The sequence below is a fragment of the Poecilia reticulata genome, linkage group LG22 (assembly GCF_000633615.1).
Source record: "Poecilia reticulata strain Guanapo linkage group LG22, Guppy_female_1.0+MT, whole genome shotgun sequence".
Taxonomy (NCBI): domain Eukaryota; kingdom Metazoa; phylum Chordata; class Actinopteri; order Cyprinodontiformes; family Poeciliidae; genus Poecilia; species Poecilia reticulata.
The window spans coordinates 13,797,613-13,808,795 of NC_024352.1; the positions used below are offsets into that span (position 1 = coordinate 13,797,613).

Genomic DNA, 11,183 nt, shown 5'->3' on the forward strand with positions numbered 1-11,183 from the left:
TTCTACATTTAGAGTTTACAATGGAGGGAAAAAAAGCATGTGTGTGGTCTGATTTACTATGATTTAGAATGACTGAATGTCTCAGACTAACCTGGGGTTCAGGAGACACCGAGACAAAGAAGTCTGGTTTCAGTAGAAACCTGCAATCAACAGGCCTCTTTTGTAGATTTTTTTTAAGGTTTTGTTGGCTCTAGTGGCCTTTATTAGAAACTAGTTTGACAGGAAAGAGGGGGAAGACATGTGGCAAACGTCACCAGGCCAGGAATCAAACCTGCGACCACTGGCATGAGGGCTAAGGCCTCAATACATGGGTTGTGCTTTGTCCCTGTGCCACCACAGCACCCACCTCTTTTGTAGATGTTTGACTCTGCCATTTGTGTCCAGGATGCTGCAGGAGAAACATTTGCATTTCCTTCAACCAATCAGGATTTTAATCTTTAATCTACTCTCTATTAGGTTCATGGCCTCAATGTTAAATCTCTTTACAGTTGAAGACAGTTGGGAGACACAGTTTGGACATGTAAAAAGTCTGAGGGGAGGAAAAAAACTGGGGGGGGGGGTTAGGTCCATTTCATGAGCAGGTACAAATTGTGCACAGCACACCTCTTTGGAATGCAGGAGATGTGAATTGTTGGTGAATGAGTTGAATGAGTTGGTGAATGCCTCCAAATCATTATGGAGCTGCAAGACAGTACAACCTTAGCATCTTTTAGTAGCTATAACAACTAAAAGCAAAAGCACATAACTAACCACAGTTATTGTTCCACATTGGTCCAAGTTATAAATAAAAACAAGATGATTCAGTTGCTCTTTGTTGCTGTAGCACCCATTCCCCAATTGCAGTTCTGCACTCAATGTGAGGCCAAACACTTTCTTGTCGACCAGCAAAGTTAGTTTTGTTTCATCTCAAAACACCTGGACTCTGGGAACATTCATGGGAGGAAAATCAGTCAGCATGGGGAGGTCAGGGCTCCATGTCTGCCAAGAGTTGAAGATAGTATCAAATGATGGCAAATCAAAGTTCCCTTCAAATGGAAAAAGGCAATTATCATCAAGAATGCCTGAACAATCTTGAGGAAATGTGGCAGCTTGAGGCGACAGAAAAGACAGAACAGCCATAATGTGGCACCAAAAAAATCCAAAGACTTTGCTTTACTGTACCCATTGTGAGCCTACTACTGTGCCAGCAACTCTTTGTGTCTTCAGGCCAGCAGGACATTAATAGAGTGATGATCCAGCAGAGGCAGGTGTCAGCAGTCAAGCCAATGAGACTCCAAGACTGCTTTTTCTTGCATAACTGTCGTCCTTTGTATTTTCATTACTTATTTTGTAGCAAGGATAATTTCAGTCTGGTCATTCCTATACAGTCTTCTCATATTATGCAATTACACTGATTTCTAATCAGTCTCAATATGAATGGGAAAACAGTTTGATTCAGAATACTATAGTATTTCCAAAATATATAAACTAAAAAAAAATCTAACCAAAGAAATAAACTGATTTCATCAAACTTTCCATTCCTCATTCTGATCATACAAAATATGGCTGTTTAAGACATTTTTAATCAGGAGTAACTTCTATCTGAACCAACCAACATTAAAAAGATAAAACATATCAAAGTGTGATGTCTGTAAATATAGCGGCTCTTTGAACAGTTTCTTCTTAGTTACAAAAATGTATAGAACCACTGATCCAGTTAAATGTTGTGTCTGCTGTTCTTATCTCTCTACCCGCAGCTGTAGCGTTGTTTAGCTGTTGTGGGCGGAGCCTCAGCTCAGGTAGGCGGTCGGGATCACCTGTTTGTTTTCAGGTAGCTTTCAGTCACGGAAGTCAAAGATCCACTGTCCCAGAACTGTGGAAAGCGCGTCGTCAGAAATGATTTTACCACAACTTTCCTAATAGCAGCTGTGATCTGAAGGGACGTAGAATCCACCATGGTTCACTCAGGTATGTAAGCGAAGCTGGTGGGTGAAATTCTTTTCCGACCTCCGAGGTTTGATCGGTTTCGGTGTGAAATGTTTAGGCGTGGTCTTTGCATTTGGAGGCAGTTGAAACGGCTGAAATCCAAATTCTCCCTTTTTCTCCTTCGGTTGATGGCTTCTAACTGTAAACGTGTTAACTTTTAAAGCGCCACCTGTGTGAGAGTGAAGGTGTTTCTGTAGATTGAGGGAAGATGATATTGATTCTTTCGTCTGGTGCCTCTGCAACAAACATTTGGAGTGTCTGTTATGGTTCCTTTTTCAGGCATCTTTGATTTCACAATTACATCACTTTGAGTAATAGTCATTGTTGTGTTGTGTGTGTGTGTGTGTGTGCGTGTGTGTAAATTTATTATTTCAAAATTTTTCATTAGGATTTGATAACATTTTGCTTTACTCTACATGACACCATGTTAGGGTTCTATTTCAAGATTTTTATGCCTTTCCGATTCTCTTATTTTGTTCTCAAACTGGTCAGGTACTGAGTTGTAAAGCACACACACACAGAAAGAGTTGTTTAAGATTTGTGTGTTTATATCTATAAAGCTATTTATAAGTTAATATCAGATATAGGACACTGACTAGCCTTCCATCAAACCACTGGCAGGCCAAATAAAATCCCATCCGTCATCTTATTTCTGCAGCTTTTCACAGAGAATATTGTTCATTGCATTAAATAACTGACCTATTATCAATCTAGCTACATCAGCTTTGACGTAAAAGCTATGAATATTTACTGTTTTAGTGAGATGCCAAACATTATTATGACCAAAAACATTGCTTGTATTTTCACAGCATTCACTCTCGAACGGAAAACCTGAGTATCTATCCGACACCAACTGACCCTTCAGGTCTTGTAAATGTGGTGGTGGGTGTTTGAATCCCCCACACCCAAGGCAGAGTGTTTTGTTCATGCTAACGATGTTGAAACCACAGAAACCTGCTCACAGCAGAGCTGTTGACATGGGTTTATTTTTTATGTTACGTACGCCTGATGTTTTCAGTCCAAGCATTGATTAAGGATAGTTGTGCATTGCTTTTATAGGTTACTCTGGTAATGTAAACGGTACCACTATTTATTTTAAAGTAGCTGACATCAAATGGGTTTTTTGTGCAACACACTGGTTTACTGTTGAAATATTCCGCTTTTAAGTGATACTTAAAAAACAAAAAGAATTCAGGAAAGCAATAAGTGAGAGACTGGCTAGTTTTGTTTCTTCTGAATGTACTCGATAAGCATTCAAATATTGAATTTTATTATGTGCTAAAGATAGATTTGTTTTAAGGACTTTCTTTTTTTTTTCTTTTTTACAAAATCAAACATATTTTGCGTGTATAAAAGTTACTTCCGCTTCCTTCAGGAATATGCTGCGCCAACCTCAAAGACAACAGGGCCCTGATGAAGATGGGGTTGACGCTGGTGCTGGTGGGCCACGTCAACTTTCTTCTGGGAGCCCTGGTCCACGGCGTCGTCCTCAGATACTTCATTGTGCAGGTTAAGCTCCGGACTCTTATATTCGCTGTGTTTAACGTCACTGCCATCGTGGAAGGCCTGATTGTAAGTTTTTGTCATTAAATCTTTTGCCGCTGGAGGTAAATTAGTGGTTTTCACATGTCAGGAATGATGTTTCTGCTTCCTTTCCTTCAGGGTATTATCAACGGGATAGTTGCTATTGTCCTGTCCAAGAACAAGAAAAACAAGACCCTGGTAAGTACTTTTCCCCTCAGTTTGCCCCCACCTTCTCCCACCTCCTTCAGCCCACAAATGTTACACACAGGGACACAATTGTTGACACTCCTCTGTTAAAGCTGCAGTAGGTAACTTTTTACAATATTTAATACAATACAGATAATCTGTGAACAAATGGAGCTCCTCTGCCTTCATGTAATTCTGCCATTTGCAGAAATACTCATACACCACTTTGTCAGAAACAACCAGTCAGACAAAGGAGGAAGAGCTTCACACTGCAAATCACTCTTGTGTACGTGCTGCTTGCACCCCATCTCACTCTGCAGTGTCCTTCCGTAGAGTGGAGCCTACTATGAAGGCTAGTGAGCATGGCCATAGTGATGCTGGATTAAAGGTTTTCATTTATCATTACGCTGCCTCTTTGTCATTAGCACAGCTGCAGCAAACCAAGTAGTGCATACACAGGCATGATTGGCAGTGCTAAGACCTACCTCCTGTCTCTAATTGGTTGTTTCTCAATGGTGCATTTCTGCAAATGCTGGTAGGACCACAAGGAGGAGGCAGAAGAGCTTAATGTTTTTTTTCACAGATTTCCTTTAAAAAAGGCCAAATATGATTTTCATTGGTTAAATTTATGTTTATATTTATTACTTTTGTCAGTTTCAAGTTATTTCAGTCATTAAAGGGGGTGGGGGGGGGTGCCAAAAATCTTGTCTGTCTGCTCCTGTTAGAACCTGTATGTGTTTGGAGGTACAAAAGCGGTTTAAAGATTAAAGTGTCGGTACTACATGCTAATCTTTTACAGAACAAAAACTCATTTGTCAATCTCTTACATTGCCTTTAAATATGAAGGTTTATGGCTAACAAATGCCCTTCTGTTTCTGTTCCTCTGACAGATGTGGGTTCTGTTGGTCTTCAGCTTCCTGGCAGGTTTCCTAGGACTTGCTGCTGCCTTGGGATTGTCATATTCTTTAGTTAGAGCCATCATCCTCAGGAAAGAGCGTGTGCTAAAGAATTACTGCAAGTTCTTTGATGAAGCCCCCGACCCTGCCACCGTCACAAACGAATGCCCCTTCGATCCGACTCGTATCTATGTAGGTGCAATATTCATCCATGTTTGATCAGCAACCCTTTATATTTAGATGACATGGGTGTGAAAGAAATGTTTTGTGTGTAAATTTAGGCAACCAGCATCATTCTTTGGATGCCTCTCATCATAATGTGCATCGTGGAATCGGTGTTCACCTTTCGCTGCTTTGCTGCCTGCACTTCCTTCCTGTACCTTTGCCCGTGCAGGAAGAAGCCGGTCCAGGCAAGGAGGGTAAGGTCCTGTCAGGTGTTCTGCATTTACTGCAGAAATCTGTGTCAATGCTATAATACTGTTTATTTGATGCTGCATTAAAGACTCCAGATATGGGCAGGATTGGACTTTTTTCACTTTTTTGACTTGCTTACCTGCATAATTTCAATGTGTAACGTTTTAGGTGCGTCTCTAATTCACTTTCTTTAGTGAAAGCGTTGCTACATTTTATTTATTTTCAATCTGGAAATAAAGAATCAGGAATAGAATGTCAATTGTTCCCTATACACTTGTATAGAATCAAATTAAAACTCAAATTTGAGCTCTTCTTTGTGTTCCTGTAATTAAAGTACAAGCATCAGTATTGTGTATTTCAGATGAACACACAATGACCAGCTTACACATTTTCTGCCCTGTCATTTTTTTCTCTGGCATATGTGAAAATTAAATGAAGTTATCAACTCATAAAAATAAGGAATTACTGAATCAGATCATTAATTCATGCAAATTTAACTTTTTTTTCTTATACTTTCAGGTTAAAATCCAGAGTAGGGATGAAGCCCCACCGCCGTTTCTAGAGGAAGGAGCTGAAGAGCAGCCTGCAGAGCAGGATGAGCAGCAGCCTGCAGAGCAGGATGAACTGCTGCACGACAGTGAGACGCTGAGTGACTGGGTCTAAACCAGCAAAAACATTTTTCATCCAACTGAACAGGATGAAAAACTGAACAGAGAATCTGTTACAATTCAAATATTTTGATATATCTGGACTTAAGTTGAAGCCGTTGCATTTTACTATTTATGCCCATTAGTGGCATTTGTTTTTATGATTTGATGGGATGCTGTTATGGTTCAAATGTTTTTTTATTTTTTATCATTTTTGTACCATTTTAAAATCTGCCTTATGTACCTTCAGTTTAAATCTCCGTTTTATTGTAAAAAGAAAACTCTTATTTTCTATTGTTTTATAGTAAGATTTTAATACAGTTGAAACCTCTGACAGGTTTTGTTCAATCAAAATGTTTTCAGAATACAAATATATACACAAATCAATTGAGACATCTGGCTTTCCTTTTCGGTGAACTTTTAAGTCGTCCACAGACAAGTTTGTTTAAAGAAACTTGTTCAAAATGTGATCTCTTTAGTTTCTGAAAAATCCCTAAAGTTATTATGCAACTTAAAAGCACACACTAATTTAAGATGATCTGTAAAATATGTATAGAAATATACATCTTGAAATTTTGGTGGACAAGACGAGTTGCATGTTTTCTAGAAAAGGGACATTTTTCTACATTATTCTGCTACAACTCCAAAGGCACACGACACAAGGGGGTCAAATGACAAAAAAAATATATATAGCCAAAATTAGTTAAATTACATCCAGGTATATAAAATAGGCACATGCTAAGCCATTTTTACAGATTTTCACAACTGGAAAAGCAAATATAGTAAATGAAAGAAATTCATACAAAAAAATACGTTTTCTGTCCAAACACGGAAATGTTGAAAAGATTAAGAACAAATGAAAAACCACTTCATCTCCACTGTCTTAAAATATACAGTTCTTTACCAGCTTTCACTGCAACAGTCATTAAAAAAACAATTTTATAATCAGCTCTGATCTGATGTACTGTTGTCACAGGAAGTTCGGGACCTCAAGGTGTCTTGGGTTCTTCATTTGGCCTAAAGGATCCAGAAGGAAGGAAATGATTAACACCTTCTGTTAGCCGCCTCCTGGCCATCATGGTCAATGTGATTGTGCTGTGTTTTCTCACTTTGATGTGTCCATTTTTTCCTCCTCTGGTACCTTCTCTTCTTCTTTTACTTCTGTGAAAGATTTGAAACGACTCACTCAATGATTTGATTATTACTTAACAGGATAACAGGATGTGAGGACAACTACCTTTTGGTTCCTCTGTACTTTTCTTCTTCTCCTCCGTCTCCTTCTCTCCTTCGGTCTTGGTCCTTTTGGCTTTCTTGTAGCTGGCTGCATTCCTGCGACCTCCTTCGCCTTCATCCTCCGAGTCAGAGAACTCTTCCTCGCACGCTATCCTTTTGTCGTGAGCACGGACTGGACGTTTATCAGGGGGGAGATGTGCATTAGAAGATGCTGCTGCTTCTCCACAACAACTGCCTGAGAGCTGATGCAGAATAAATGTGGAAAAAACTGAGTAATGATTTTACTAGATATGCGTTTGTTTGGATCATCCTCTTCGTCGCCGCTGTCCTCCTGCACGGCGTCCTCAGGGATGGCTTGCATCTGGACTCCCGGGGCGTGAGGCAACATGCGCAGGTTCTCAAACAAGCGCTGCCTGTAGGGGGCAACGCAGGAATACTTCAGCTCTAAGAAGTTCTCTGTTCTCTCAGGCCAAAAGCAAACAACAAATACTCTAAATGTGAAACGTGTTTCATGAACTCACTTGATCTTCTCCAGGTAGTCGTTTGTGTTCTGATTGGTCATGTTGGAGGGGCTGATGTGCAACTTGAAGTCTGGTCCAAAGTACTCGAAGTAGTCATTGTATGGGAGCTCTGTCAGTTTGGGAGAAAATATTTACATAATATTTTATTACGTCATCTGGGCACGAGCATCTGATTGGTTCATTCACAACATCTGAGTTGAATATTTTTAAGGGCCAATGTGAAACACACTGATTCCTAGTGTGCCTTTATGGGAAAACACTGAAATGCATCAGGGAAAAATAAAGCCTTACAGATTATTGTCTTATTGCATACTCATTTATTTTACATCTCCTCACACATACCTGGCATGTTTTGACACCGACATAACGAGTTCCACTGATATATCACGTAAAAAAAATTGGAAGCAAAGAATTTCTAACAGGAAAACAAAATGCATACCATTGGGGATGGAGCTGTCGAGGGCCACAGCAGTCTCAAACGTCCAGCAACGAGCCACGTTCCGGATCGTATAGCCGCCTCCTCCCAGCATCAGCAGCGGCAGGTTGAAGCTCTTAATGTACTCCACACACTTGGCATGGCCTAAGCAGACATGGTTTAAGAATATATTAAAAAAAAAAACATTCAAATGAGACTCTGCGTGTCTCATCTGAGTTCCATAATCTTGCCTTTAATGGTGAGGTTGAAGCAGCCCAGTCTGTCCCCTGACAGAGAGTCCGCTCCACACTGGAGGACCACAGCACTGGGCTGGTACATCTCCATCACCTTCGCCATGATCTGCAGAAGAAAAAAAATGCAACGGCGACAATTATTAATGTTAACTTTTGTTGTTTTTTTTATTTGCATCGAAGAACATCTACATTATGAATTTAACAGGACTTTATTAACTCACAGGTTTGAAAATGGCTTCATAGGACTCATCATCAATCCCATCTCTCAGTGGATAATTTACAGCATAATATTTACCCTTTCCAGCACCAATATCCTTAAGAGAACAAGAAAAGCAGCATTTTATTATTGCAGCTCTCTGACATGTTTACAAGCACAGTTGTTAAAGTCATACCCTGAGGTCACCGGTGCCAGGGAAGTACTCCCCATACTTGTGGAAGGACACAGTCATGACACGATCTGTGGTGTAGAAAGCCTCCTCCACACCGTCTCCGTGGTGGATGTCAATATCTATATACAGAACTCTCTGATGGTATCTACGAATGAGAAATGTTATTTAATTCCAACTGTTTTTATACATGTTCTGTGGCATCAGAGGCCGGAAATGTCATTATTACACATACTGAGCATCAACCTCTCTGTCACACTCACTTCAGTAACTCCAGGATAGCCAGTACGATGTCGTTGACGTAGCAAAACCCAGAGGCTTCGGACTTTTTGGCGTGATGAAGCCCTCCGGCCCAGTTGATCGCGATGTCTGTCTGCTGTTTGTTCAACTTCACGGCACCGGCTGAAACACAGTGAGAAAGTGAGAATTTAAAACTTCTCCAAAACAAAGGGCTACCGGACTTCTTCAGAGAAGATGGTCTTACCGACGGAGCCCCCTGCTGAGAGCTGGCAGAACTCGAACAAGCCATCGAAGACCGGACAGTCCTCACCCACATTGACTGCAAAACACAAACGTCAGAGACATCCGTATTGTTCAGACCCGGCACAGCATTGGTCCTGAACGATCCAATCGCACTAAATATGCAATTAAAATGTTTCTTTTGAGGATGGTTTGCTTTAAAAGCAGCTTCACAGGTGGCGTGCGATGCTTGTTACTTAATTTAGCAGCATGAACACAATCCATCCTCAGACACTCTGAAGAATCACCCACATGACTTGGAAGCATTTTTTTTCTGTTACAATTTTTGATCCGTTTCTTTACTTAGTAATCTTACATCTCTCTAAATATTCTAAAGAATAACTTGTGTTTCTTTACAATATTTTAATTTGTTTGATTATTTAGAATTGCATGTATTTTAACCAAATAGTCATGAGAAAATCTAGAAAATCCTGAGCAAACAATTTATTCTCACAAATTAGTTGCTGATAAAAAAAAACAGGCTTCCTGATTTAGGGGCATTAAAATAATTTCTCATCTCTGGCCGGACTACATGTTTTTTTTCCCAATTGCTCGGAAAAGGTTGTATGCAAGGCATAAATGGCTTTGTAAGAGCTACTTTCTCTAAATCAGTCAAGATGCATGTAAAAACAATAATGGAATAGAAAGATTTTTGTTAGGTTTTCAGACGAAACTTACATCTCTGCATCTGTTTGCTGTATTCTGACATGTTGTCCGGCCTGATGGAGCGCAAGAACCGGATGTAGTCATCACTGTGATACTTAGTCATCTCTTCTCCGCTGGCTTTGTGTGGACGCTGCAACAACAAAAATAAAGTCATTGATTATGTCCTGGGACAGAACCTGTCTTGCACAACCAAGTAGCATAAGCCCAGGTTGCTTAATTTCACATACATAGATCTCCATCTTTCTGTAGAGCCCATAGTTGAGCAGCAGGTTGTGGGTCATGCGGATTCGGTGAGGCTTCATGGGATGGCCCTGACCATAGTAGTAATTTCCAACATCACCTGAAATGAGAAAAAGCACAGAATCTATCAGTAAATAAACATCTGTTGAGGTCTGCTCACTATCCTATCGGCGATACTAGAAATAGAGGGGTGGGAGGGGGGTGACCTAAAGTTACCTACTGGCTTTTTAACATCAGTTGACGTTGATTTGAGCATTTCCAACAACAAACGCCAAACTTTCGAAGGTAATAAAATTAGTCTTTTCCCAGTACAAAGTAATTTTACTGACAATAACCGTGCATCATGTGTTAGCGCGCTAGCTGATTGTCTGGGTTTTTCTTTTTTTTGTTTTTATTTTTTATCAAAGTATAAAAGCCGTTTCAAAAATGCACTGAGTTGTATTTGAAGAGCTATCTTTGGCTATGGCCAAATCACCTTTTTAGAGTTTAAGCACACCAACATCTCAAAACTGAGGTGAGGAGATCAAGCTGCGTCTCAAGCTAGCTACGTTAGCTTAGGTTAGCAAGAGGTAAAATTGATAGATGCAAACTCTGTCGGATTTTATCAGTTATCGAGTCTTCTTATGAAACTGCAACTATGAGAGTACTTACCATCATAGTAGTAGCAAACTTTTTTCTTTGTGCCTTGCGAGGTAAATGCCATTTTAGTCTTATTTTTTGGATGGTTTTACCCACAGTGCAGGAGAGGAGACAACAGCGACACGTTTGGTCAATGGGATGTCAGCAGCTGCCCATAGGGGGCGACAGAGTGACACAAAAGGGTTTGAAGAAGAGATGACTACGTTTACTACATGCACTAATAGTCTCTGCTTTCTACCTCCACTTGCATCTAACAGATAGCATTGCATCTTGTACTGTTTGCATTTCTTAACCTAAAAAAAGTTGAGGTATGCTAGGCACATATCAGAGTCCTGGGAGAAGCTCTGATTACAACCCACAAAGAAATATTTGTGGGTTCTGTGCAATGCTCTTACACCTCATAATCTAGTACATAATTTGCCACTTTCAGGCAAAGTAGCAAAATATGTCAAGTCATAGATCATTTTAGTACACTCAAAATTGCTGCTTTTTCTGTAATTTTTTAAATAGTTACTTTTGATCACTGTAAGCATGTCTTTCCTGCAAACTTGATGCAATTACTTATTTACTCAAATTATGTTTCTCCATCTGATGACATCATTAGTTACTCAGTATTTAAGTAGCCTTTTATACAAAATACATTTTTATTTCTGCTTGAGTCATTTAGTGGATTACTAC

At 39.8% G+C, this 11,183-nt stretch overlaps 2 protein-coding genes across 2 annotated transcripts; one reads left to right on the forward strand and one right to left on the reverse strand.

Moving 5' to 3' along the window:
* Positions 1 to 1,792: 1,792 nt before the first annotated feature.
* On the forward strand, positions 1,793 to 6,307 carry tmem54a (transmembrane protein 54a). The gene is made up of 6 exons (XM_008399586.2): positions 1,793 to 1,947; positions 3,341 to 3,537; positions 3,628 to 3,687; positions 4,566 to 4,763; positions 4,853 to 4,990; positions 5,505 to 6,307. Exons 1-6 carry the CDS (start codon positions 1,935 to 1,937, stop codon positions 5,646 to 5,648), a joined length of 750 nt encoding a protein of 249 aa, XP_008397808.1. The 5' UTR covers positions 1,793 to 1,934; the 3' UTR covers positions 5,649 to 6,307.
* Positions 6,044 to 10,673, reverse strand: LOC103458631 (probable histone deacetylase 1-B). Its single transcript, XM_008399587.2, has 14 exons — positions 10,518 to 10,673; positions 9,854 to 9,966; positions 9,639 to 9,756; positions 8,926 to 9,000; positions 8,705 to 8,843; positions 8,448 to 8,589; positions 8,277 to 8,369; positions 8,053 to 8,161; positions 7,826 to 7,966; positions 7,387 to 7,495; positions 7,151 to 7,278; positions 6,870 to 7,037; positions 6,742 to 6,793; positions 6,044 to 6,649 (listed from the first exon to the last, which is right to left on the reverse strand). Exons 1-14 carry the CDS (start codon positions 10,567 to 10,569, stop codon positions 6,622 to 6,624), a joined length of 1,467 nt encoding a protein of 488 aa, XP_008397809.1. The 5' UTR covers positions 10,570 to 10,673; the 3' UTR covers positions 6,044 to 6,621.
* Positions 10,674 to 11,183: the final 510 nt, after the last annotated feature.

Excerpts from the sequence above, each read along its gene's own strand:
- tmem54a (XM_008399586.2), top strand. Across the intron at positions 3,538-3,627 it reads CCATCGTGGAAGGCCTGATT|GGTATTATCAACGGGATAGT; the intron begins GTAAGTTTTTGT and ends CCTTTCCTTCAG. Across the intron at positions 4,991-5,504 it reads AGCCGGTCCAGGCAAGGAGG|GTTAAAATCCAGAGTAGGGA; the intron begins GTAAGGTCCTGT and ends TTATACTTTCAG.
- LOC103458631 (XM_008399587.2), bottom strand. The coding sequence starts at position 10,569 with ATGGCATTTACCTCGCAAGGCACAAAGAAAAAAGTTTGCTACTACTAT. Across the intron at positions 8,844-8,925 it reads CTCAGCAGGGGGCTCCGTCG|CCGGTGCCGTGAAGTTGAAC; the intron begins GTAAGACCATCT and ends ACTGTGTTTCAG. Across the intron at positions 6,650-6,741 it reads GAAAAAATGGACACATCAAA|GCCAAATGAAGAACCCAAGA; the intron begins GTGAGAAAACAC and ends TGGATCCTTTAG.